This window comes from Pelobates fuscus, chromosome 7, assembly GCF_036172605.1.
Source record: "Pelobates fuscus isolate aPelFus1 chromosome 7, aPelFus1.pri, whole genome shotgun sequence".
Lineage (NCBI taxonomy): Eukaryota > Metazoa > Chordata > Amphibia > Anura > Pelobatidae > Pelobates > Pelobates fuscus.
This window is the reverse complement of record NC_086323.1, coordinates 25,256,222-25,284,159: the sequence shown is the minus strand read 5'-3', so window position 1 is coordinate 25,284,159 and position 27,938 is coordinate 25,256,222. Positions and strand designations below refer to the sequence as shown.

Here is a 27,938-nt window from a genome sequence, read left to right as displayed (position 1 = left end):
ACACTAACCCCCCCAACTCACCCAGACACACTAACCCCCCCAACTCACCCAGACACACTAACCCCCCTCCCCCCCAACTCACCCAGACACACTAACCCCCCTCCCCCCCAACTCACCCAGACACACTAACCCCCCTCCCCCCCCAACTCACCCAGACACACTAACCCCCCTCCCCCCCCAACTCACCCAGACACACTAACCCCCTCCCCCCCCCAACTCACCCAGACACACTAACCCCCTCCCCCCCCCCAACTCACCCAGACACACTAACCCCCCTCCCAACTCACCCAGGCACACTAACCCCCCTCCCCCCCCCAACTCACCCAGGCACACTAACCCCCCTCCCCCCCAACTCACCCCCCTCCCCCCCCAACTCACCCAGGCACACTAACCCCCCTCCCCCCCAACTCACCCAGACACACTAACCCCCCCTCCCCCCAACTCACCCAGACACACTAACCCCCTCCCCCCCCAACTCACCCAGACACACTAACCCCCTCCCCCCCCAACTCACCCAGACACACTAACCCCCCTCCCAACTCACCCAGGCACACTAACCCCCCTCCCCCCCCAACTCACCCAGGCACACTAACCCCCCTCCCCCCCAACTCACCCCCCTCCCCCCCCAACTCACCCAGGCACACTAACCCCCCTCCCCCCCAACTCACCCAGACACACTAACCCCCCCTCCCCCCAACTCACCCAGACACACTAACCCCCCCCCCCCCAACTCACCCAGACACACTAACCCCCCCCCCAACTCACCCAGACACACTAACCCCCCCCCCTCCCTCCCCAACTCACCCAGACACACTAACCCCCCCCCCAACTCACCCAGACACACTAACCCCCTCCCCCCCCCAACTCACCCAGACACACTAACCCCCTCCCCCCCCCCAACTCACCCAGACACACTAACCCCCCTCCCAACTCACCCAGGCACACTAACCCCCCCCCTGTGTCTCTGATGGCTGATCTAATGCACTCAGAGAGACACTCAGAGAGATCACTTCCGCCCTCAGCTGTCATGGCGCCCGAGCGGACTAACACGTCACGTGACACAGACGGCCGCAAACTGCCTGTCATTGCGACCCCAGTGACGAGCAAAATGTGCGACAGCGCCGTGCGGCGGAGGGAGAGCAGAGAGCGGAGACACAGAGAGCAGGCCCAGCACTTCCAGCCAGCCAGCCGCGAGCCGAGCACCCAGGACAGGACAGGCCCCGGGACTGGGGGCCCCGAGTGCGGGTTCATGATCTGAGAGCCGACACCCGGACAGCATCCTTCCTCGGGCTGACATGGCCTCCAACACGGACCGAGAGATGATCCTGGCCGACTTCCAGGTACGGGAACCGGGGGGACAGGAGGGGAGGGAGACAGGAGAGGAGGGGGAGGGGGGACAAGAACCGGGGGGACAGGAGAGGAGGGTCAGGAGAAGGGGGAGGGGGGGACAGTAGAGGAGGGAGGGAGAGGAGGGGGCAGGAGCCGAGGGGGAGGTGGGGCAGGAGCCGAGGGGGAGGTGGGGCAGGAGCCGAGGGGGAGGTGGGGCAGGAGCCGAGGGGCAGGAGGGGGGAGGTGGGGCAGGAGCCGAGGGGCAGGGGAGGTGGGGCAGGAGGGGGGAGGTGGGGCAGGAGGGGGGAGGTGGGGCAGGAGCCGAGGGGCAGGAGGGGGGAGGTGGGGCAGGAGCCGAGGGGCAGGAGGGAGGGGGGGGGACAGGAACCGAGGGGCAGGAGGGAGGGGGGGGGACAGGAACCGAGGGGCAGGAGGGAGGGGGGGGACAGGAACCGAGGGGCAGGAGGGAGGGGGGGGGACAGGAACCGAGGGGCAGGAGGGAGGGGGGGGACAGGAACCGAGGGGCAGGAGGGAGGGGGGGGACAGGAACCGAGGGGCAGGAGGGAGGGGGGGGACAGGAACCGAGGGGCAGGAGGGAGGGGGGGGACAGGAACCGAGGGGCAGGAGGGAAGGGGGGGACAGGAACCGAGGGGCAGGAGGGAGGGGGGGGGACAGGAACCGAGGGGCAGGAGGGAGGGGGGGACAGGAACCGAGGGGCAGGAGGGAGGGGGGGGGACAGGAACCGAGGGGCAGGAGGGATGGGGGGGGGACAGGAACCGAGGGGCAGGAGGGATGGGGGGGGACAGGAACCGAGGGGCAGGAGGGAGGGGGGGGGACAGGAACCGAGGGGCAGGAGGGAGGGGGGGGGACAGGAACCGAGGGGCAGGAGGGAGGGGGGGGACAGGAACCGAGGGGCAGGAGGGAGGGGGGGGGGGACAGGAACCAGGGGCAGGAGGGAGGGGGTGGGGGACAGGAACCAGGGGCAGGAGAGGGGGGGGGCAGGAGAGGTCACCGTGCAGAGCTAACCGAGAAATCAACTCCCATCACAGCTAACCCTGAAATCAACCTCCCACCACAGCCGGGCCAACCCTGAAATCAACTCCCACCACAGCCGGGCTAACCCTGAAATTAACAGAAGTGTAAACGTTAGATGACTTATTGCAGGAAGTGTTTCGGAAGGCAGTGCAGGTCACACGCAGGGAGGTGTAACTAGGGCTGTATAAACAAAGTGTTTTAACTCCTAAATGGCAGAGAATTGAGCATTGAGACCACAGGGGCATGATCTATACCCCAAAACTGCTTCATTAAGCTAAAGTTGCTTTGGTGACTATAGTGTCCCTTTAAACTGCTCTGCAGTTTGTAGAATTCACATGTTGCAAACATTTTAATCAAATCATTTGTTTTGGAGCACCTTTGTAATTAACTGACTCTCCTTTTGTTGTATATGGATTTTAATTTGGCTCTGTGTCTTTCATAAAATCATGAAACTAATTTATTATGAAACAAAATCATGTAATTATACAGGATACTGGCCAGCTCTTTCCACGTACTGACAAACAGTATAAAAATGTGATTTATCACGGAATTCAGAGTGGATCAGCAGCTCTGTCTGGGCTAAGAATCTTCAGCAAGTTTCATGTTAAATTATAGCCGTCACTGTCATGGATTGTATTTTGGAGAATCGTATGATAAAGGGGGTGATTTAAGGATTCCGGTTGGAATTCCCCTTGTTTGTGTCAGGAAGTAACTAAAAAGTATGAGGGGAATTTGGTTGGACGTCAGCTGTTAGTAGATGCATTTGCAGAGGTTTGGCTGATGTCATCACCTGACTGAATGGCAGCCAAATCCACTTCAGCTGAAATGACCCAATATGCCTTTTGTGAATAACTTATTTCGTCTCAATTGGGAACCCTCGAGTGAACACTCCATTTTAATGCTTGGTGACCAGAGCTCTCTGTGCCTCTTCTTGATACTTTTATTGCAACAATGACATTTACTTTGTGTTTCTTGGTTTATCCTCTCTGGTGTGCAGAGTCCACAAAAAAAAGAGAAAAAATGAGGGCAGCGCAAACTATTGCAATTGTGCACACCAAGTTCTACAAAAATATTTATTTACAAGGACATATAGTACAAACGTTTTGGGTAATCCCATTTATCAATGCATGACACGCACCCCATGATTCATTAGCTTGTATAACCACCTTTAGCAGCAATGACTTGACATAATCGTTCTCTGTATGACTTGATCAGTCTCTCACATTGTAGGAGAGAAGAGTGGGCCAAAATTCCTCCACAATGTTGCTCCAGTTCATTTAGGTTTACTGGCATATGTTCATTCACAGCTCTCTTCAGGCCCCACCAGAGCATTTCAATCGGGTTGGGATCTGGAATTTGACTGGGCCATTGAAACACATTGTTTCAATTCTTTTTCAGCCATTCTGTTGTAGATATTCTGGTGTGCTTGGGATCATTGTCCTATTACATGACCCAATTTCGGCCAAGCTGTAGCTGTCACACACCTGGCTTTACATTTGACTCTAGAATGCTTTTGGTAGACAGTGGAGTTCATGGTCAACTCAGTGACGGCAAGGTTCCCAGCTCCTGTGGCTGCAAAACAAACCCAAATCACCATCCCTCCACCACTGTGCTTGACAGTTGGTATGAGGTGTTTGGTGAAAATACAGCATATCAGCACAAACATCTCCACTTTGGTCTCATCTGTCCAAAGGATTTTGTTCCAAAAGTCTTGTGGTTTGTTCAGGTGCAACTTTGCAAACTCAAGCTGTGCTGCCATGTTCTTTGTAGAGCAAAGAGGTTTTGTCTTGGCATCCCTTCTAAACCAACCATTTCCTTTCTTGCAACTGTCATTAGTCTAATACTATCCTTACTGTTTGTGAAGGACTTTAAATTCTTTGGAAATAGTCTTATACTCCTTCCCAGTTTGATGGGCAGCAACAATTGCTTCTCTAAGATCATTGCTGACGTCTCTTGTCCTTGGCATCGTGTCAACACACACCTGAATGCCCCAGATCTGCAAACTGCTAAAACTTATATAGAGGTGGCCACACTTGCTGATGATAAGTTAATCAAGGGCATTTGATTAGCAGAACCTATCTGCTACTTAGTCATCTAATTACTATGGAAGCAGTAAGGGTGTACTCCGTTTTCCACACATGGCTTCTCTATTTTGGCTTTATTTTTGTTAAATAATGACATGGTGTAATGTGTCATGTGTTGTCCATCTGAGGTTGTATTTACCTAAATTTAAGACCTGCCAAGGAACAGATAGCTAATTGTTATTATGTTCTGATATGTAAAACCATAGAATTCAAAGAGAGAGTACTTTTTATCCCCCATGACTCTGTGTCTGTGAATTATGTTAGCATTAAAACTGATTTCCCACTTGGCAATTAATTTAAAATAATAAGGTAATTTGGCTGGAAGTATGCGTTATCTGTAGTAAGGCTTCAAGTAAATGTGACATTTATTAGCTGCTGATGACCGTAAAAAAGATAAAATAATGTAGATGTGATTAGGAAGCCTTTGTATTACTTAAGTGTATCTTAGTACAAAAAAAGAAGTGAGGATCATTGTATTCGAGGGATACCACAGCAACTACAGGGCATGCACCATATATTCTGTGACCGTAAGCAGTAAAACTGCCTGTATATAGTTTCTCCTGCTCACCAGTTCTTGGCATAGATGATTGAAAAGTGGACCATATTTTGAAAGTGTAGTCATTTATAATCGATACATTTCTCTGGCATTTTTGCAAGCACAATCTTATTTTATTAGAGCATAATCAGTGGGCCTATGACAGGTGCACTTTAACCCCTTAATGACCATGGACGTACAGGGTACGTCAGACAAAAAGCGGTCGTTAACGATGTTTACGTCCGCGGCAAATTTCGTGATCGCTTCCAGCCAATCTAAGGGTATTGCACGATGCCTCGATGTCAAGGCATAGTGGAATACCCCCCCTTACTGCCGGGCACCCGAGTGATCGCTCTCGCTGGAGCGATTACTTTTGGATTGCTCCACATGGAGCCCGGCAGTGTAGAGCAGAGCATCGGAAGCCTCCCTCCCTCTCCATGTACTTACCGATCTCCGCTGTTCCCCCACCGGCGTTCAGCTATCTTCTTAGAAAGGACTGCAATTAAAGCCCCACAGGGGTCATGTGACCTCTCTAAAAGAGCAGTCACATGGCCGCAAAAGGTGTCCACAGTGCTTCCAGCAGGGGGACTGCCTAAACTGACTATGCATATTAAAGTGGTCTCTACTTGTCAATATTTAATAAATATATTTTCTTTATGAAATACTGCTCAAGTCTGCTTTTGAGTTTCACTGTGGGCATCCGGTGTCTCTTTCATTGTTAAACAATTCAAAATTGTTTTAACACTGAATGTTGGGACAATGTCAGGGGACTACTACAGGCACTATGACCAACTCATTGAGGTGAAATGATTACTATCCCTCAAACTCCCAGTGCTCTTTGGAAGCAGTACTTTGCATCAGCCAATGCTATAGCTTTTGTTGCTGCCCAAGAGTAGTGGGATTTTAAACGATCACTATGGGGTCAGGAACACAAACATGTATTCCTGACCCTATAGTGCTAAACTCACCATATAGGTGGCTTACCCCCCCCCCCCCCCCCTTAGTCCGCCTATAAAAGTTTAAAACTCACCTTATTTCCAGCGCCACGCGGATCTGCCAGTGCTGGCTCCACCCCTTTATGACATCATCAAAATGGCTGATTTTTAGCCAATCCAATGCTTTCCCATGCCGTTTTGGCCAATCAGGACCTCCTCATAGAGATGCATTGAATCAATGCATCTCTATGAGTAAAATTCAGCGTCTCCATGCAAAGCGTGGAGACGCTGAATGGCAGGGCTGCTTACTGTGCAGCCCTGAGCCAGGAAGCCCCTCCAGTGGCCATCTAAGGAGTGGCCACTTAGAGACGTTCCTAGGGGCAATGTAAACACTGCCTTTTCTCTGAAAAGGCAGTGTTTACATGAAAATGCCTGATGGGAGATATTATACTCACCAGAACAACTACATTAAGCTGTAAATGTTCTGGTGACTATAGTATCCCTTTAAGCGCAGGACTTAATTATGTGTGTGTTTCTTTTCGGTATGCTTCTGTATTACACAGCCATGTTACAGTGCTGCCGCCTACACCATGTGTTCCCTTTTCGCGGTTAATAAGTGTGTAGGGGTTCATGGGATTAGCCCTTTCTGTGTGGGGATTTGCCTTTGAGCTTAAAACGACAAGGTGAATTGTTTGTATAGGTCTCACCTTAGAGGTTTCCCTTGACACAGCAGGTGAGCTTACACTTTTATGGCTATTTTAGTGGTACTACAAACTTCCATTATTTCTTTTTTTTTGTCAATCTATCTTTTATTGAGGCATACAAGATGGGGTACAGAAAGAAAAGGGAGGGAAATGTAAAAACAGTGCACATTACAGGATTAGTATATTGACATTTTCAGAGAATTACATTTCCTGAGTGACAATGCCTCATTTTTAGGTAAGTTAACTTGTAGCGAGTCTAAAGCGTGCTGTAGCTAGTGGCTGGGTCTATTCTGGTAGCATAAACAGGTTTATAGTACAGGCTTAGAATACAGTCTTATAGAACAGGTGTATAAAACAAGCTTGTAAAACAGGTTTATAAAACAGGCTTATAATAGGTGAACATATCCACCTGCATTGTCGAACATAGCGATCCATGCTTAATTAAGATAAACGAAATAAGGTAGCATAAAATAAAGCAAATGAATAACGGTTATTCCAACGAGTTAGGCTAAGTTGTATCTTTAGAACAGACAGATATAGCTTAAATTCCGCTTATAACAGGACCAACGCGGGCCAAGTTGTATGCTAAATGTGAAACCAGCTTGTTCTAGTAGTCATGCCTATAGGCTAATGATACAGGTGTATCGTTTGCGGTCTGCCCCACTATAAAACGAGTGAAAATAAGTGAAGCTCGCAGCGACCATACACATAACAAGGCGTGAGAAGTGGGTTGCAGTCGCGGCCGCCGCTGGGTGTCAGCGGTTTGGAGCAGCCTTCCCTACCTGGCAGGAGCGCTGTCAGTGCTCCTCTCCGCGGTGACAGTGCGTAAGGCATGCTGGTGTGTTGTTTTGGAACATATAGAGGTTTACAGTAGGTATATCAGTGCATGCATTATCGTTTGTGCAAGACATGTTAAGACACAAAATGACCAAAGATAACAGTAAAAAATGTTAGATAGCAATTCTAGCCTGACTGGTGGAGAAGTCAAAGGCGAGACACATAGGGAAAGCTCCGCTCGTGTGGCGGAGTACGGCTGCGGTGAGGCAAGGTAGTGTTGTAGGTGTACAGATAGCAAATTTTTAGGCTTGCACCTTACTGACTGGAATGGGCGAGTGGGTATGACAGTTGGTAGGTAGCTTAAAGCGACCTTGTTCCAATAAGGTATGTTAGGTTGTACATGTACAGAATAACGTCAGTTGGGCTAAGAGTAAGAAAGGTATGTACATTGCGTTATAGAGAATTATATGCAGGCAAGAGCGTCAATGGTTTAGCGCGCGTGGGGCAGTGCTGGTCGCACGCCTCAAGCACCGTCAGGTTCACACTCTGTGTGAGCTTGTAGTGTGCGGGGAAGGACCTGTGCAAGACTGTGTATGTGGGGGTTCGTGGCTAGTGTGGGGTGTCTGAGTATACAGCTTGGCTTCAGTAAGCATAACTCTTGGGTGGGAAGGGCTTGGGAGCAGGTGAATTTAGTAAGGGTCAAGCTCTAGTAGCATTGTGCTGGGCGGTGTCATTCTGTCTGTTCGGAGAGTGACTGTTGGGTGCGTGCGGCTGTGTAGGCTATGTGCAGTTATTGGGTGATCGATACGTCAATGTGTCACCGTGTGCCGGCGGTCAAGACATTAGATGGGAACCTAGTCGGTAGGCACAGGGGGGAGCAACAGTATCGTGAGCAGTATGAGCCATAGAAAACACAGTGTCCCGGTATACAAATGGGGTGAAAATCCACTTCAGGTTCGTGTAATGTTCCCCAAGCCGCTCGGTGGTCGAGGCATGGTAGGTAAGTTGCGTTGTCACGACCACACGTAGTGGTCTGTCCCCCGTGTAAGATACTTCGGCTTGTCGACTGATTCGTGGCATTGTCTCATGATATCTGTGTTGTTGCCCAGCAAAGAGTGATACTATAAGTCCTTAGATGGTTGGTGAAGTCCCCGTGGTTCCAGGTGGTACAGTAGAAGTGAGTGGCACGGTCCGATGCAGTCCGGGGATGGCGACATCTGAGTGGGGGCGACAGTGCCTTCTTTCCGTTTAGGTGGTGACTGCGGCATATGTTACTGGCGTGAGATTTCGAGGCACGAATGGGGCACTGCCCGCCGGGTTCCAGCTGTGACTCGGTGTTGTGGTGGCTTTGGGGCCCGCCTGGAGGAGTGAGTCCCATGATAGGCCCAGGGTCTGTAGTAGCTCTGCTGCGTCTTGTGGGTCGTGAATATGGTGGGTTGTTTCACCTCGCTGCACATGTAGTGAGTTGGGGGACCGCCAGCGATATGGGATCTTGTGTTGCTGGAGTGTGGCGGTGAGGGGTCGGAGTGACCTACGCCATGCTAGGGTACCCCCCGACAGGTCGCCATAGAATGTCAGCTTTGCACTCTCAAATTGTAAGGGGGTTTTTCCCCGGAGGGCGGTAAGGACTGTCGCTTTGTCCACACCGTTTTTAAAGGTGAGGATAGTGTCCCTTGTGGCTGATTTAGGGGCCTTGGCAGATTTAGGGATCCGAAATATATTTGTGGGCATGACAGGTATAGGATTACCTGAAGGTAGTATGCTGGTCAGAAGGCGTTCGATCTTGCGCGGGACTTCTGTCTCCGGTAGCTCTTCTGGGAGCCCTCTGATCTTGACATTGTATCGCCTTTTAGCGTCCTCCTGGGCATCCAGGCGCCGTTCCAGCAGCGCGTTTTTGCGGTGCAGTTCCCGCAGTTCGCCTTGTAGTGTGGCGATAGTGCTCTCATGTTCCTGAGTGGAGGCCTCTAGCAGCGTAATGCGGCCTGTCAGGCTCTGTAGTTCACCCTTTAAAGCCGCGGTGTCTGTGAGAATATTGTGTTGCAGATCCGCCAGTAGGGCTTTTAGCACCCCCGTGGTCACGAGGTCGGCATCCGGGTCTTTCCTTGTGGAGTTTGGGGTGTGCTTTGGCTTCGGGTCTGGAGTCGGGAAGTATTCCTCCTCTGCTCCTTCGGAGTATTCATCCGAGTAGTCTGTGCAGCCTCCATGGAGCGCCGCCATATTGGCTTCACTCGGGCCGCGTGTCCGCCTCCACATCTCCCCGATTGTGAGCCCCGGGGCTGTTATTTCTGTCGCCTTCTTCTTGTGTTTACGTCCCATTTGTTGTGTGGGGTACCTGCGTGCCCGCAGTGGTTAATGGGGGTAAGTTCGGCGTCGATTAGGAGTGTTTTCCCCGAATTAGACACGGAGCTCCTGTGTAGTGCGTCTGTTTGCCTCGATCCGTCAACCGGAAGTCAACTTCCATTATTTCATTGTGCATAGGGATTTGGAATGGTGCACAGGTTTACTTTTATCTTTGATTGGTTACAGTGCCTAGAGCAGGAGGTCAGCAACTTATGGCACTCAATTCAGCTAGAGGCAAATAGGCTTTGACCTATCAGGAGTCCCAGTGGAACTTCAGAAATGTTAATGCAAAAAGGTAGGGAGGGACAATCTTCAATTTATGCATTGCAGAACTTGGAGGAAGTGATCTCTGATCACTTCCTGCCATTACTTGTGAACCGGGAATCCACACTAGAGTAGGGCGACCCGATGCAGCTCCTGCCCTTGACCTGTACCTGGCCAGCACAGTCCCCAGTGGACCCCGGGGAAGCCAACAACACTGCTAGATATACAAAGATTTACAGAAGTCTCCCCCTCGTACAAATAATACAAACGGCCCATACAGTCACCACAAACACAGCACCACTGACAATCCACATACACGCACACAACCCCACAAGCAGCCCAAGCAGGAATACAGCAACATACACACCTCAATGTAAAATAAAAATAGGACCGGCACTTCATGGGACTTCAAGATCTTGTTTGGAACAGTACTACTAAAAGGTTGCCTAACCCTGGTGTACAAGAGACTAGCCTAGAATGCCTTTAGCGCTCTTCTGCATATCTTTTTATGCTGTCACAGCTTTGGGGGCAGTGAGTATGACGTTTTACTAGAAATCGTAGAGGCCTTTATTAAGATAAGTACATTTTGGTCTATGTAAAAAGTTCCAATAAGTCTATTAATACATTTCATTAATAAGACTATACCAATGAGAAAGGAACTGTAGTGATGATGGTGCTTGGCGTATTCTTCTGATTTGGGCAACAGAGAATGTTTTTGGGCTTAATATGCCACATCTGGATATGTAAATCAAATAGAATATAAAACGCGTGGTACACTAAAAGTTGTTCCAGGTCATAGATGGGTTAATGTGGCGGAAAGGTAAAAGTGCATCTGATGCCCAATAATAAGGAGGCGGGGTAACATATAAGAGGAGAAGAGAAAGCTAATTTTAAATGGCTTTGTCTTCCAATCTGTACATTTGCTAGCTTAAAGGGCATTCCAGTTGTTATTAGCCCATTCAACATACAAATAGTGTTAATGATTTTATTTTCTTGAAATTTGCAGTATGCAATAGTCCATAAAGACTCAATCACCCTCATTTATACTCTAGTTATGATTACCAACCTGTAGCGGAACAACCTTTCTATACTGATATAATGCCTGCAAAGTTGCTAAAATTGTAAGCTCACCACTTGCTTTCGAACAGTATAGACTATGGATGAATGGACTATTTCACTGTCAATATCATGTTGCCAGTCTAGAGATTAATAAAGATTGCTATAGCAGTTTCAAATACCTTTATTTTAGAAATATATGATTTTACCGTATTTATTGTATGTGGGCATTATGCTTAAATGCAGACGTTCTTTTTTCCATACTTTTGCCATTTTTATTAATACTTCTAGTTATGCCTTCAGGGTCCTTACAAATACTATTTTGCTAGATATTTGACAATATTTATTTAACTTTTTTGTGACATCTACTGCATGTGACGAAAAATAGCATTTTTGTTTTTTTTTACTAACATTATGGACTCTGTAAAATATTGCAAGATAAAGGACACTGTTCATTACGAACCGCTCATTACCAACTTGAGCCTTGAGTCTTGCTACATCCCATATATGATGACTGGATTTATAGGTAATTTTACTAGCCATAAAGCTCATTTTTGAGAGTAACCGTTTTTGTTGTCCTCCCTTGTTACTATGGTTCCGAAAAAAGTGTCCTTCGATTAGTGTCTCTTACTGGGGAGCTTAGGGCGGTATTGCCCTTTTTTTGAGCCAGTCCTTTTAAAGTGTACATTGATTAGTGTAATCAGAAATGTGTGGGAATACGAGGCAAATACATTAATTACAGTGACAAACTGTAAAATGCTAAACAAAAATCTGTTTTTGTTAATCACTAATACAAAAATCCTCCTAAATGCAGTTGGAATCGGCTTTACTCAAACACAGTCTAATTTTATAGGGTTTATCATAATCTTCATTTGTTCCTTTGTAAAAGGTTTATTTTTCTCCTATGACCAAAGATGACCCCAGCCGTGCCTTTTTCTCATGCTAACAGCCACACTAGAGATGCCTCCACTGAGTAAAACATTAAATATACAATGCTTTCCTATGGGGATGCTTGAATGCGCATGTTTTACTTGCTGCGCATCAGATCCCCCAATGTTGGAGCATTGGATTGGACCATCGCGGAAAAGGACATGACGTTGCTTGACAAAGACCTTTGTAGCAGTCGAAACGTTGATGCTGTTAACTCTGGGCACTTAATTGGTGATATTCTTTTTATTGCACACCAGGGACATAAGAGGCCGGTGAGACAGCTTAGTGGGCTAATGCCTCAGTAGAATCTGTTCAACCCTTGGGGGGTTCCCAGGCTCCAATCCCGGCAGGGTTGACTCAGCCCTTCATTCCTCCGAGGTAGATGAAATGAGTAGTAAATTGGCTAATGGTAACAACCTCTGGATGTAGGGTGAAAGCAACATCCCTAGGAAGCCAGAGTAATCTGAATGTACCTTTCCTGGTAAAATACGGTTGTTGTTGTTGTTGTTGTTGTTGTTGTTGTTGTTATTATTATTGTTATTGTTATTATTATTATATAGAATGAGGGACACAGGCACTTATCTAATTTATTTTTATGTGGAAAGATGATACACTTGTATGTTTTATATTTATTGCGTGTACAGGATTAGAACACAAGCTGTCTGTCTGTATCTATCTATCTACTGTATATACTCGAGTATAAGCCGACCCGAATATAAGCCGAGGCCCCTAATTTTACCCAAAAATACTGGGAAAACTTATTGACTCGAGTATAAGACTAGGGTGGGTAATGCAGCAGCTACTGGTAAATTTCTAAATAAAATTAGATCCTAAAAAAATTATATTAATTGAATTTTTATTTACAGTGTGTGTATATAATGGATGCAGTGTGTGTGTGTATGAGTGCAGTGTGTATGAGTGCAGTGTGTATGAGTGCAGTGTGTATGAGTGCAGTGTGTATGAGTGCAGTGTGTATGAGTGCAGTGTGTATGAGTGCAGTGTGTATGAGTGCAGTGTGTATGAGTGCAGTGTGTATGAGTACAGTGTGTATGTATGAATGCAGTGTGTGTTATGCAGAGCCTTGGTGGGGGGTGGGCATTTTTATTATTATTTTTTAATTATAATAATTGTAATTTTTTTCGTTATATACATTTTTTTTAATATTATTATTTTTAATATTTTATTTTATTATTATTATTTATTTTTTCGTCCCCCCCTCCCTGCTTGATACATGGCAGGGAGGGGGGCTCTCACTCCCTGGTGGGCTGTCAGAGAGCACTTACCTCTCCTGCAGCTCCTGTCAGCTCCCTTCTCCTCCGTGCCGGTCCGTGTAGCTCTTCTGTCAGCTCACATTGTAAGTCTCGCGAGAGCTGCACTATGACCCCGCGGCTCTCGCGAGACTTACACTGGGAGCTGACAGAGGTGCTGAACGGACTGGCGCGGAGGAAAAGGGAGCTGACAGGAGCTGCAGGAGAGGTAAGAGCTCTCTGCCAGCCCCCTGTCTGTATTATGGCAATGTAAATTGCCATAATACAGACATTCACTCGAGTATAAGCCGAGTTGGGGTTTTTCAGCACAAAAAATGTGCTGAAAAACTCGGCTTATACTCGAGTATATACGGTATCTATCTCGAATAGAATTAAGCAGTGAGACTGCTGGGGCACGATCTATAAACCAAAACTGCTTCATTAAGCTAATGTTGTTTTGATGCTTATAGTGTCCCTTTTTAATTTTTAATTTTATTATTTGTATTGGTCGACCTCTTCAAAAACATCGAATCCATTTGCTAAACCTTAGCTGCAAGGTAACCGTATTAACATAAACAAGGAAAATGGATGTATGACTTTTGCATCGTTGTAACAGTATTTGACAAAAACATTGCGTACGTTTGCGTAACATTTGCATTAATAGAACAATATTAACAGATACCATAACATAGTTTAGGGGGATAAAAAAACAGGATACAGTACAGCAATTAAGTAGGTTTGTTTCTACATTCGTATTGTTGATGAGTGACAACCCTTATCCGTATCTCAGCTTCCTCTTTTGCGTGGGGAAAGCACAATGGCTTATCCCTTATCACGGAGGATGCTAGTCCCATGGGTTGATGCCTATAGTGCCCTTTTAATTGTATTGTCCTATACATGATGTGGGATCTGTATTGCTTCTATATAGTTGGTTATATTGCCCTGTGGATGCCATGGGGTCTGCATGATTTCTGTAGTTTTGGTATTATTCTCCTGTGCATGACCTGGGGGTTGTGTTGATTCTTTATAGTTAAATTGTTCTGTGCATGGCTTCGGGTCTGCATGGATTCTGTATACTGTGCATGGCTTGGGGTCTGCATGGATTCTGTGTACTGCGCATGGCTTGGGGTCTGCATGGATTCTGTGTACTGCACATGGCTTGGGGTCTGCATGGATTCTGTATACTGTGCATGGCTTGGGGTCTGCATGGATTCTGTATACTGTGCATGGCTTGGGGTCTGCATGGATTCTGTATACTGTGCATTCCTTGGGGTCTGCATGGATTCTGTATACTGCGCATGGCTTGGGGTCTGCATGGATCCTGTGTACTGCGCATGGCTTGGGGTCTGCATGGATTCTGTATACTGTGCATGGCTTGGGGTCTGCATGGATTCTGTATACTGTGCATGGGTTGGGGTCTGCATTGATTCTGTATACTGTGCATGGCTTGGGGTCTGCATGGATTCTGTATACTGTGCATGGCTGGGGGTCTGCATGGATTCTGTGTACTGCGCATGGCTTGGGGTCTGCATGGATTCTGTATACTGTGCATGGCTTGGGGTCTGCATGGATTCTGTATACTGTGCATGGCTTGGGGTCTGCATGGATTCTGTATACTGTGCATGGCTTGGGGTCTGCATGGATTCTGTATACTGTGCATGGCTTGGGGTCTGCATGGATTCTGTATACTGTGCATGGCTTGGGGTCTGCATGGATTCTGTATACTGCGCATGGCTTGGGGTCTGCATGGATTCTGTATACTGTGCATGGCTTGGGGTCTGCATGGATTCTGTATACTGTGCATGGCTTGGGGTCTGCATGGATTCTGTATACTGTGCATGGCTTGGGGTCTGCATGGATTCTGTATACTGTGCATGGCTTGGGGTCTGCATGGATTCTGTATACTGTGCATTCCTTGGGGTCTGCATGGATTCTGTATACTGCGCATGGCTTGGGGTCTGCATGGATTCTGTATACTGTGCATGGCTTGGGGTCTGCATGGATTCTGTATACTGCGCATGGCTTGGGGTCTGCATGGATTCTGTATACTGCGCATGGCTTGGGGTCTGCATGGATTCGGTGTACTGCGCATGGCTTGGGGTCTGCATGGATTTTGTGTACTGCGCATGGCTTGGGGTCTGCATGGATTCTGTGTACTGCGCATGGCTTGGGGTCTGCATGGATTCTGTGTACTGCACATGGCTTGGGGTCTGCATGGATTCTGTATACTGCGCATGGCTTGGGGTCTGCATGGATTCGGTGTACTGCGCATGGCTTGGGGTCTGCATGGATTTTGTGTACTGCGCATGGCTTGGGGTCTGCATGGATTCTGTGTACTGCGCATGGCTTGGGGTCTGCATGGATTCTGTGTACTGCGCATGGCTTGGGGTCTGCATGGATTCTGTATACTGTGCATGGCTTGGGGTCTGCATGGATTCTGTATACTGCGCATGGCTTGGGGTCTGCATGGATTCTGTATACTGTGCATGGCTTGGGGTCTGCATGGATTCTGTATACTGTGCATGGCTTGGGGTCTGCATGGATTCTGTATACTGTGCATGGCTTGGGGTCTGCATGGATTCTGTATACTGTGCATGGCTTGGGGTCTGCATGGATTCTGTATACTGTGCATGGCTTGGGGTCTGCATGGATTCTGTATACTGTGCATGGCTTGGGGTCTGCATGGATTCTGTATACTGTGCATGGCTTGGGGTCTGCATGGATTCTGTATACTGCGCATGGCTTGGGGTCTGCATGGATTCTGTATACTGCGCATGGCTTGGGGTCTGCATGGATTCTGTGTACTGCACATGGCTGGGGGTCTGCATGGATTCTGTATACTGCACATGGCTGGGGGTCTGCATGGATTCTGTATACTGCGCATGGCTTGGGGTCTGCATGGATTCTGTATACTGTGCATGGCTTGGGGTCTGCATGGATTCTGTATACTGCGCATGGCTTGGGGTCTGCATGGATTCTGTATACTGTGCATGGCTTGGGGTCTGCATGGATTCTGTATACTGTGCATGGCTTGGGGTCTGCATGGATTCTGTATACTGCGCATGGCTTGGGGTCTGCATGGATTCTGTATACTGTGCATGGCTTGGGGTCTGCATTGATTCTGTATACTGTGCATGGCTTGGGGTCTGCATGGATTCTGTATACTGTGCATGGCTTGGGGTCTGCATTGATTCTGTATACTGTTCATTCCTTGGGGTGTGCATGGATTCCATATAAGCACCCTTTGTTCTGTGCATGTTTTGGTGTTTGCAATGATTCTGTATACAGTGGAACCTCGGAACTCGAACTTAAGCTGCTCCAGAAGGATGTTAGAGAACCGATTTTGTTCGAAAACTGAATCAAAATTTTCCATAGGAATTAATGTAAATTAGATTCATCGTTCCACCAAAAGTACAGCATTTTAACACACATTTTACAGTTTAATAATACCTTATTTGCATAAAATCCTGCCGAAAACCAATAAACAAAATGTAAATGAAATGAAAATGTAACTTCACTTTACCTGTCAGCTCTGTTTGCTGACAGAATGGAGCTCAGTTTGCAGACAGAATGGAGCTCTTCACTTTGTCTAGTGCTAGGAGGCCGATGCTTCATACCAACGAGGTTCTAAAGGTACCATCAAGATTAATGCTGAGACCTTATTGTTCTCAAATATTTTGTTTGAATACCGAATTGTTTGAGTGCGGGAGCGTTCCAGAACCGAGGTTCCGCTGTAGTTATATTATCCTGTGTATGTATTGAGATGGCTTACTTGTGCTGACTCGGACGCTGAGCTCTGGGTTATGACTCAGCCTGCCGTTCTGATGAGTAAGCAGAAAACCGCTTTGCTTTCTGGCAGTTTCGTGGAACTGGCTGCTTCTCCCCTTCTCTTTGTTTGGTTTTAGTTAGGGATCGACCGATATTGTTTTTTTTTTTTTTTTTTTTTTAGAGCCGATTTGTAAACTTTCAGGCCGATAACTTATAGACACCGATATTCTGTACTGTTTTGAAAGAATTAACTATTTCTACACAAATCTACTGTTAACTAAAAAAAGTTTTTTTTTTTTGCATTAAGATAAATGCACAACATATACATGCCAGTCAGAATTTTTGTTTTCAAGAATATATGTGTATGTAGTGGATACAGTGTGAGTATTTGATTAGTGAATGCAGTGTGTGTGCAGTGAATGCAGTGTGTGTATTTGTTTGTGCAGTGAATGCAGTGTGTGTATTTGTTTGTGCAGTGGATGCAGTGTGTGTATTTGTTTGTGCAGTGGATGCAGTGTGTGTATTTGTTTGTGCAGTGGATGCAGTGTGTGTATTGTTTGTGCAGTGGATGCAGTGTGTATTTGTTTGTGCAGTGGATGCAGTGTGTGTATTTGTTTGTGCAGTGGATGCAGTGTGTGTATTTGTTTGTGCAGTGGATGCAGTGTGTGTATTTGTGCAGTGGATGCAGTGTGTGTATTTGTGCAGTGGATGCAGTGTGTGTATTTGTGCAGTGGATGCAGTGTGTGTATTTGTGCAGTGGATGCAGTGTGTGTATTTGTGCAGTGGATGCAGTGTGTGTATTTGTGCAGTGGATGCAGTGTGTGTATTTGTGCAGTGGATGCAGTGTGTGTATTTGTGCAGTGGATGCAGTGTGTGTATTTGTGCAGTGGATGCAGTGTGTGTATTTGTGCAGTGGATGCAGTGTGTGTATTTGTTTGTGCAGTAGATGCAGTGTGTGTGTGTGTGTGTGTGTGTGTTTGTGTGTAAATATGTGGGGTAGGAATCTGGGGTAGATAGGCGAGCAGGGGCACTATGGTAGACAGGGGCACTGGGGTAGATGGGGAGTAGGGGCTCTATGCTGGATGGGGAGCAGGGGCACTATGATAGACAGGGAGTAGGGGAACTGGGGTAGATCAAGAGCAGGCGAAGCTCTGCCCCCATTGCCCTGTCTGCATTATCGGCAATATCGGTATGTTTATAGGCCAATATTGCTAATTAATTCAGAATATCGGCCGATAATTGGTCGATCCCTAGTTTCTAGTTCAATCATCTATATCGAAAGCTTTAAAAAAAAAATCAATGTGGGCTAAAGAAGCTGACAGAAAAGTGACGCTGAACTTTATACCTGAAGGATCCAGACTTATTCTGTAATCTTGTCACATACCGCCAGCCTGCTGATGGCGAGGTACGGTGTTGATTTAGATGCCATTACCGTGGACCGCAGTGTTTGTGAATTTTCCAGTTTTACGTGCTGATGATACACTTTCAGCGCTTTTGGACCAGCCCTTACTTTGAGGGTGTAGTGTCCCCTGTGTGGATGTTTGCATAGAACACAATGTTATGTTTTAACCTCTTAAAGTGACTTTCTATGTAAAATGTGACCATTTTTATTTACGAGTTATATAGATAACCCATGAAAAAAAATATTGCCAAAAATCAAATTGAAATAAAAATTTTCATTGCCTTTTAAAGTGTCCTTTGTTGCATTGTTTAGCAGGTATGCCTGCACTTAAAGTGTACAGGGGAAATGTAATGAGCTTTAATATGAACCTAACTTCTAACTAATCCCAATGAAGTGTTCTGGCTGCCACGTCCTTGTAGTTTTAAGCCTGTAGCTGCAAACATTGCTGTTCTGCAGGACTGGCAGTGTCTAGTGGTGACACTGAAGGGGCTTTCATCTAATTAGGAGATGAAAACTCTGTTCTTTCTATCAGATGGTCTCATAGAAACCATCTGAGTGGCACAGTGTGGTGTTTTGCTGTGCATGCGCAGTAGCCTCCCAATGCTGTCCTATGGGAACACATTCGATTGGCCGAGATCTTCTATCTTCCTGATTTCTGCCAGACAGGTGGGACTGGCTAGAGAGCACTGTGGCATGGGAGAAAAGACAAGTTAAATACTGTTTCAGTGCATGCTGACGACACACGTTTTTTGCACAAGTCTGACATTAGGGCACCTGGTATGGGCTTTCTCTGTCACGTGTGCTGAGGAGTGTAACTTTGCCCCCGGCAAAGTGTTAATATATCTCTGTATATACAGTGTTTTAAGCAGAAACTGTGCACATACAGACTCCTACCACCACAACTACTTTTAAAAGCAGAAGTGGTCATGGTGGTTGCAGTAACCTTTTAACCTTTTCATATCATGTAATTCTCTTTTCTTTTTACTTTTTCTTTTTAATTTGGAAAATTACATTACAAACCATTTTAGTAAAGCCACAGACAGGACGGCAAACATTGCAAATGGGGAGGAAGAATAGAAACATTGTCCTCTTGCCTGTGCTTTCTTTATGCTGGCTACCAAATGCAAAGTAGAGAGCGTAGAACAATGATTGACAGTGAGCAAAGATGGAGGCACCCAGAGACTGGATAAAGAAGTACAAAGCTGTATTTCTGGCACTAAAGCTCCCTATGTCGTTCCTGTAAGTTTTCTTGTAATTGTCCCATTTATAGTTAAAGGGCCACTATAGTGCCAGGAAAACAAACTCGTTTTCCTGGCACTATAGGGTTTTTAGGTCCCCCCCCCCACCCTCTGGGTCCCCCTCCCGTCGGGCTCTAGGGGGAGGAAGGGGTTAAACACTTACCTTTCTCCAGCGCCGGGCTCCCTCTGCACTGGGGATTCTTCTGCCTTTTCCAACGTCATTTGATGAATGCGCATGCGTGGCAAGAGCCGCACGTGCATTCAGTCAGTCCATAGGAAAGCATTTCTCAATGCTTTCCTATGGACGCTGGTGTCTTCTCACTGTGAAAATCACAGTGAGAAGCGCGGAAGCGCTTCTAGCGGCTGTCAATGAGACAGCCACTAGAGGCTGGATTAACCCTATTTCTCTGAAACTGCTATGTTTACAGCTGTAGGGTTAATCCTAGTTGGACCTGGCACCCAGACCACTTCATTAAGCTGAAGTGGTCTGGGTGCCTATAGTGGTCCTTTAACCCCTTAAGGACCAAACTTCTGGAATAAAAGGGAATCATGACGTGTCACACACGTCGTGTGTCCTTAAGGGGTTAAGCTGAAGTAGTCTGGGTGCCTATAGTGGTCCTTTAAATCACCCCCTTTTATAATATTGTAAAGCGCTACGGAATCTGTTGCCGTTGTATAAATCACAATAATAATTTTCCTAAATCCCAACAATTTCTAGAACTCCTGCCACCACAATATATTGCTGATATTTAATTTATTTCATGCCCTTTCTTTTTTTCGTTTTTTGTTTTGTGTAAGATCATTTTAGGCTTTGATTTCATTTTAGCTGCAAAATCAACTTCTTAAAAGGGAACTGCCACTGAATTTTTAATATGTATATTTATGCCCTTTATTTGGCAAATATGTTTTTGTGATGTCCGAAAACTAAACTTGTATATAGAAATCCACATATCTATCCTGGAAATGGGTGCCTCCATCTCAACTCATTATCAATTTTATAAATTTGTTCCAGAAAAGTGACAGCGCTACTTTTACTAGTACACTATTATTAGTTTAAAATGTGTAAAGAACATTAAATCATTGATTGTGTATTTCTTAAAACACAGTGGCATGTAGTCTGTTATGGTTAGTGGAACATGACGTTTTAGTTGTCTATTGAGGTCAAAGGCAAGGGATGCATAGAAATTAAAGGGACACTATAGTCACCCAGACCACTTCAGCTCAATGAAGTGGTCTGGGTGCCAGGTCCCTCAGGTTTTAACCCTTCAGATGTAAACATAGCAGTTTAAGAGAAACTGCTATGTTTACATAGCAGGGTTAATCCAACCTCTAGTGGCTGTCTTCCTGACAGCCGCTAGAGGCGCATCTGTGATGCTGGATGCGAAATTCGCATCCAGCGTCCAGAACGTCTTTAGGAAAACATTGAGACATGCTTTCCTATGGACTGTTTGAATGCGCGCGCGTCACTTGCCGCGCATTCGCATTCTGCTCCACTTGGGAGCTGACATCGGCGGGGGAGGAGAGGTCACCAGCGCCGGGCTCAGGGTTTTAACCCCTTCAGCGCCAGGGGAGAGGTACCTTGAGGGTGGGGGCACCCTTAGGGCACTATAGTGTCAGGAAAACTGCATTGTTTTTTTCTGATGCTATAGCATGCATAGGCAACCTTCGGCACTCCAGATGTTTTGGACTACACCTCCCATGATGCTCTGCCATCAGTAAGGGTGTAAGAGCATTATGGGGGATGTAGTCTGAAACATCTGGAGTGCCGAAGGTTGCCTATCCGTGTGCTATAGTGATCCTTTAACTCTTATTTCAAACTTACTGTATATTCATACAGCTTTTTTTATCCCCGCAGATTTAAAAACAAAACAAAAAAAAAAACACTTTTTTTCCTTGCTGTAGAGAGTTGAATACAAAAACAAACAAACCGCAAAATGACGTTAGTCATGTGAACTTTATTCTCACTAAGAGAACTTAACATCTCATAAACCACTGTAGATACCGTATATAGGGAGGTAGATGTTCCAACTGCTTGTCATTCATAGTTGTTAAAAAAATAAAAAAAAACAAATTAAGGGAAATATTGCATATTAGTAGAAGCCAGTTTCACTTTAGAATTTTCATTCAGAGGATAAAAGAGGCAGCCTAAGCACCACGGTCACTCTGAGGCCAGGAGTCTGCTTGGTTGACCGTAAACTTTTTTTTTTTTTTTAAAACAGATTGAAACTTCCCTGCGTGCCCTCGGATCTGCCCGTATTCAGATATACGTATAGCTAAAGTTGAAGATCCCACTTCTTCTTTAAAGATATCCGTTCCATCTCTGTTTGGACAGAATTGGTATCACTAATGGAGAAGTAGGAACTAACATTTTTGCAATATCTGAAGAGGGACTGTGCTGCAGACACCCAGGTTAGTATCACACCATTGGAAGACACAGATTGGCTCTTTCCAGGGAGGCTTATGGCAGCATAACCGCAACAAAGTGCTATAGTGGCTCTAATACTTACTATGCCCCTTTAACCCCTTAAGGACCAAACTTCTGGAATAAAAGAGAATCATGACATGTCACACATGTCATGTGTCCTTAAGGGGTTAACATTCTCATTTCCAACTTAAGTACTAACAAACAGTAAAAATATGTCAAGTTGACATGTTTGTGTGTTACACGTACCGATCATTTTAACCTTTCCTATACTGCCTAAGCAGAGAGAGTTACACATCAACCATTCTATAGCATTCCTTTCTTATATTTAAGTATTCCAGTTGGCCAAATGCCATGTAACGGATGTTGTCTAGGACCTTGAGATGACATTAGGGAAAAGAGCTTCCAGCATATTTTTCTTTTAGGCTTTTTAAGTTAAACCTCCGATTGACTGGAATACCTATAATCCTTCAATTATCTGGTTGATGGTGTTCTCTATTGTTTCCTGGGAATGTCCTAATCTCATAAACCATTGTCCATATTGTCCAGTGTCATCTAGCCGTTTAACTGTCCTTTACAGTTAATACATTTCTTCTCTGCGTTAAGGGTTTGGTACATGCATATCAATAGGACAGTGCTAGCCTACAACACTAAAGCCTTTGTCAATAACTGACCTGGAATTTCTTCTTATTATTATTACTGGAATAATAATAATAATTATTATTATTATTATTATTATTTATAAAGCGCCAACAAGTTCTGTAGTGCTGTACAATGGGTGGACTAACAGACATGTATTTGTAACCAGACAAGTTGGACACACAGGAACAGAGGAGTTGAGGGCCCTGCTCAATGAGCTTACATGCTAGAGGGAGTGCGGTATAGTGACACAGTAACAGAGGGGATTGAGGGCCTGCTCAGTGAGTTTACATGCTAGAGCAGTGATGGCGAACCTTTTTGAGCCCGAGTGCCCAAACCGCAATACATGCCAAGTTTTTTTTCCTTAAAGTGCCAACACGGCAATTGCGTGTGTGTGTGGGGGTGGTGGTGCGTGTGTGTGTGGGGGTGGTGGTGCGTGTGGGTGTGGGGGTGGTGGTGCGTGTGTGTGTGGGGGGGTGGTGCGTGTGCGTGTGGGGGGGGGTGGTGCGTGTGTGTGTGGGGGGGGTGGTGCTTGTGTGTGTGGGGGGGGTGGTGTGTGTGTGGGGGGGTGGTGCGTGCGTGTGTGTGTGGGGGGGTGGTGCGTGTGTGTGTGTGTGTGGGGGTGGTGGTGCGTGTGTGTGTGGGGGTGGTGGTGCGTGTGTGTGTGGGGGGGGTGGTGCGTGTGTGTGGGGGGGGGGTGGTGCGTGTGTGTGTGTGTGTGGGGGTGGTGCGTGTGTGTGTGTGTGGGGGTGGTGGTGCGTGTGTGTGTGGGGGTGGTGGTGCGTGGGGGGGTGGTGCGTGTGTGTGTGTGGGGGGGGTGGTGCGTGTGTGTGTGTGTGGGGGGGGTGGTGCGTGTGTGTGTGTGGGGGTGGTGGTGCGTGTGTGTGTGGGGGGTGCGTGTGTGTGTGGGGGGGGTGCGTGTGTGTGGGGGGGTGCGTGTGTATGAGGGGTGCTGTGTGTGTGTGTATGCCAACATGCCAACTTTTTTTCCCTTAAAGTGCCAACACGGCAATTGCGTGTGTGGGGGGGTGCATGTGTGTGTGTGTGGGGGGGTGCGTGTGTGGGGGGGTGCATGTGTGTGGGTGTTGTATGCATGTGTGTGGGTGTTGTATGTGTGTATGAGGGGTGCTGTGTGTGTGTGTGTGGGGGGTGCTGTGTGTGTGTGTGTGGGGGGTGCTGTGTGTGTGTGGGGGGGGTGCTGTGTGTGTGTGTGGGGGGTGCTGTGTGTGTGTGGGGGGGGGTGCTGTGTGTGTGTGTGGGGGGTGCTGTGTGTGTGGTGTGGGGGGTGCTGTGTGTGTGTGTGTGTGTGTGTGTGTGTGTGGGATGCTGTGTGTGTGGTGGGGGGGTGCTGTGTGTGTGTGTGGGGGGGGGGGGGGTGCTGTGTGTGTGTGTGGGGGGGGTGCTGTGTGTGTGTGTGGGGGGGGGTGCTGTGTGTGTGTGTGTGGGGGGGGTGCTGTGTGTGTGTGTGGGGGGGTGCTGTGTGTGGTGTGGGGGGGTGCTGTGTGTGGTGTGGGGGGGTGCTGTGTGTGGTGGGGGGGTGCTGTGTGTGGTGGGGGGGTGCTGTGTGTGGGGGGGTGCTGTGTGTGGTGGTGGGGGTGCTGTGTGTGGTGGGGGGGTGGTGTGTGTGGGGGGGTGGTGTGTGTGTGTGGGGGGGGTGGGTGTGTGGGGGGGTGGTGTGTGTGGGGGGGTGGTGTGTGGGGGGGGTGGTGTGTGTGGGGGGTGGTGTGTGTGTGGGGGGTGGTGTGTGTGTGGGGGGGTGGTGTGTGTGTGGGGGGGTGGTGTGTGTGTGGGGGGGTGGTGTGTGTGTGGGGGGGTGGTGTGTGTGTGGGGGGGTGGTGTGTGTGTGGGGGGGTGGTGTGTGTGTGTGGGGGGGGTGGTGTGTGTGGGGGGGTGGTGTGTGTGTGTGGGGGGGGTGGTGTGTGTGGGGGGTGGTGTGTGTGTGGGGGGGGTGCTGTGTGTGTGTGGGGGGGGTGGTGTGTGTGTGGGGGGTGCTGTGTGTGTGTGTGGGGGGGTGCTGTGTGTGTGTGTGGGGGGTGCTGTGTGTGTGTGTGTGTGGGGGGGGTGCTGTGTGTGTGTGTGTGGGGGGGGTGCTGTGTGTGTGTGTGTGGGGGGTGCTGTGTGTGTGTGTGTGGGGGGGTGCTGTGTGTGTGTGTGTGGGGGGTGGTGTGTGTGTGTGTGGGGGGGTGGTGTGTGTGTGTGGGGGGTGCGTGTGTGTGTGTGTGTGGGGGGGTGCTGTGTGTGTGTGTGGGGGGTGCTGTGTGTGTGTGTGTGGGGGGTGCTGTGTGTGTGTGTGTGGGGGGGGTGCTGTGTGTGTGTGGGGGGTGCTGTGTGTGTGTGTGGGGGGGTGCTGTGTGTGTGTGTGTGTGGGGGGGGGTGCTGTGTGTGTGTGTGTGTGTGGGGGGGGTGGTGTGTGTGTGGGGGGGTGCTGTGTGTGTGTGTGGGGGGTGGTGTGTGGGGGGGGTGCTGTGCTGTGTGTGTGGGGGGGGGGGGTGCTGTGTGTGGGGGGGGGTGCTGTGTGTGTGTGTGGGGGGGGTGCTGTGTGTGTGTGTGTGGGGGGGGGTGCTGTGTGTGTGTGGGGGGTGCTGTGTGTGGTGTGGGGGGGTGCTGTGTGTGGTGGGGGGGTGCGTGTGTGGTGGGGGTGCTGTGTGTGGGGGGGTGCTGTGTGTGGTGGGGGGGGTGCTGTGTGTGGTGGGGGGTGGTGTGTGGGGGGTTGGTGTGTGTGTGTGGGGGGGGTGGTGTGTGTGTGTGGGGGGGGTTGGTGTGTGTGTGTGGGTGGTGTGTGGGGGGGTGTGTGTGTGTGTGGGGGTGGTGGTGTGTGTGTGGGGGGGGGTGGTGTGTGTGGGGGGGGTGGTGTGTGTGTGGGGGGGGTGGTGTGTGTGTGGGGGGGTGGTGTGTGTGTGGGGGGGGTGGTGTGTGTGTGGGGGGGGTGGTGTGTGTGTGGGGGGGGTGGTGTGTGTGTGGGGGGGGTGGTGTGGTGGGGGGTGGTGTGTGTGGGGGGTGGTGTGTGTGGGGGGGTGTGTGGGGGGGTGGTGTGTGTGGGGGGGGGGGTGGTGTGTGTGGGGGGGGGGGTGGTGTGTGTGTGGGGGGGTGGTGTGTGTGGGGGTGGTGGTGTGTGTGTGTGGGGGGTGGTGTGTGTGTGTGTGTGGGGGGTGTGTGTGTGTGTGTGTGGGGGGGTGCTGTGTGTGTGTGTGTTTGGGGGGGTGCTGTGTGTGTGTGTTTGGGGGGGTGCTGTGTGTGTGTGTTTGGGGGGGTGCTGTCTGTGTGTTTGGGGGGTTGCTGTGTGTGTGTGTGTGAGACGGGTACTGCTGGGGGGGGTAGGGGTACTGCTGGGGGGGTAGGGGTACTGCTGGGGGGGGTAGGGGTACTGCTGGGGGGTGTAGGGGTACTGCTGGGGGGGTAGGGATACTGCTGGGGGGGTAGGGGTACTGCTGGGGGGGTAAGGGTACTGCTGGGGGGGTAAGGCTACTGCTGGGGGGTAAGGCTACTGCTGGGGGGGTAGGGGTACTGCTGGGGGGGTAGGGGTACTGCTGGGGGGGTAGGGGTACTGCTGGGGGGGTAGGGGTACTGCTGGGGGGGTAGGGGTACTGCTGGGGGGGTAGGGGTACTGCTGGGGGGGTAGGGGTACTGCTGGGGGGTAGGGGTACTGCTGGGGGGTAGGGGTACTGCTGGGGGGTAGGGCTACTGCTGGGGGGGTAGGGGTACTGTTGTGGGGGAGTAGGAGTACTTCTGGGGTGGTAGGGTGCTGCTGGGGGGGGTGGGTGCTGCTGGGGGGTGGGGTGGCACTGTGGGGGGTAGGGTGCTGCTGTGGGGGGTAGGGTGCTGCTGGGGGGGTGGGGGGGTGCTGTGGGGGGGTAGGGTGTTGCTGTGGGAGGGTAGGGTGGCGCTGTGGGGGGGTAGGGTGGCGCTGTGGGGGGGTAGGGTGGCGCTGGGGGGGTAGGGTGCTGCTGGGGGGGTAGGGTGCTGCTGGGGGGGGGCTGGGGTGGTGCTGTGGGGATTAGGGGTGCTGCTGTGGGGATTAGGGGTGCTGCTGTGGGGAGTAGGGGTGCTGCTGTGGGGAGTAGGGGTGCTGCTGTGGGGAGTAGGGGTGCTGCTGTGGGGAGTAGGGGTGGTGCTGGGGGGGTAAGGGTACTTCTGGTAGGGGTGCTGTGTGTCAGTATCCCTCCCCCCCCTCCTTCTTACCTTTAATGAAGTGGGGGGGGGGACACAGCCATGCCTGGTGGTCCGGTGGTACCGTCATCCCTGGTGGTCCGGTGGTCCGGTGGTGGTACCGTCATCCCTGGTGGTCCGGTGGTGGCCGGCAAAGCTTCCGTGTCGGGAGGCAGGGGGAGGGATCTGTGAAGCAGCTCCCCTGTCCTGCCGCGCGATGCTGTGTGGAGTGTTGCCATGGTAACGCTCGGCAACGCTCCACACAGCATCGCGCGGGAGGACAGGGGATCAGCATCACAGATCCCTCCCCCTGCCTCCTGACACGGAAGCAGAGTAGGCGCCTGCTGTTTCGGGCAGGCAGGTGCCTACTCTGCAGTGATGGCGGACCTGTGGCCGCGTGCCCACAGAGAGGGCACGGCGTGCCACCGGTTCGCCATCACTGTGCTAGAGGGAGTAGGGTATAGTGACACAGTAACAGAGGGGTTGACGGCCCTGCTCAATGAGCTTACATGCTAGAGGGAGTGCGGTATAGTGACACAAAAGGTAAGGTAAGGGTAGGGTAGGAAAGTAGGTTGCTAGGATTGTATTCATTGAGGGCTTAGTGTTTTGTTTTGACACTTCTCTCTGACACAGTATTAATTTTAATCTGCGTTGTTTTAATTAATTTGACATTTGTGACACTTTATTTTTGTTCTCTAATTTTTAATTTTCTAACAAGCGCCACACTTGTTAAATTACTAATAAATGGCGTTCAAATTGAGAATTAAAGGCTCTTTGAAGTACCCCTTTGGTTGTATTTGAGTCTTGGATACGCATGACATAGAGAAAGTCTGCTGTAAGTGGTTATTGTTTAGTAAGCACTTTGCCCTATTCAGTATAGGTGTTTATTAAAGCTTCTCTGTCATCCAAACTTACCTTTCATCAGTCTGTTCCTCTTCTCTTCCTCACTCTTCATCTGTTCTCGCTTTCCTTGTTTCTGATCTTTTCCTAACTGCATTAGGTAAAGGTGAAATTATTTTGTCTTCTGTAGTTCTATTTTGTCTTCTTTTGACCGAACTTCTGTTGTTAATTCTCATTTTCCCCAATA

General features: G+C 49.0%; 1 protein-coding gene across 2 annotated transcripts in view; it reads left to right on the top strand.

Annotated features, from left to right (window-relative positions):
* The first annotated feature begins 1,098 nt into the window (after positions 1 to 1,098).
* FAF1 (Fas associated factor 1) overlaps positions 1,099 to 27,938 on the top strand; it is a 241,721-nt gene continuing 214,881 nt past the window's right edge. For both annotated transcript variants that reach the window (XM_063427802.1, XM_063427801.1), the window contains exon 1: positions 1,099 to 1,340. In XM_063427802.1, the coding sequence (XP_063283872.1) occupies positions 1,296 to 1,340 (45 nt within the window). In that variant the 5' untranslated portion in view covers positions 1,099 to 1,295. The remainder of the gene's footprint in view (positions 1,341 to 27,938) is intronic.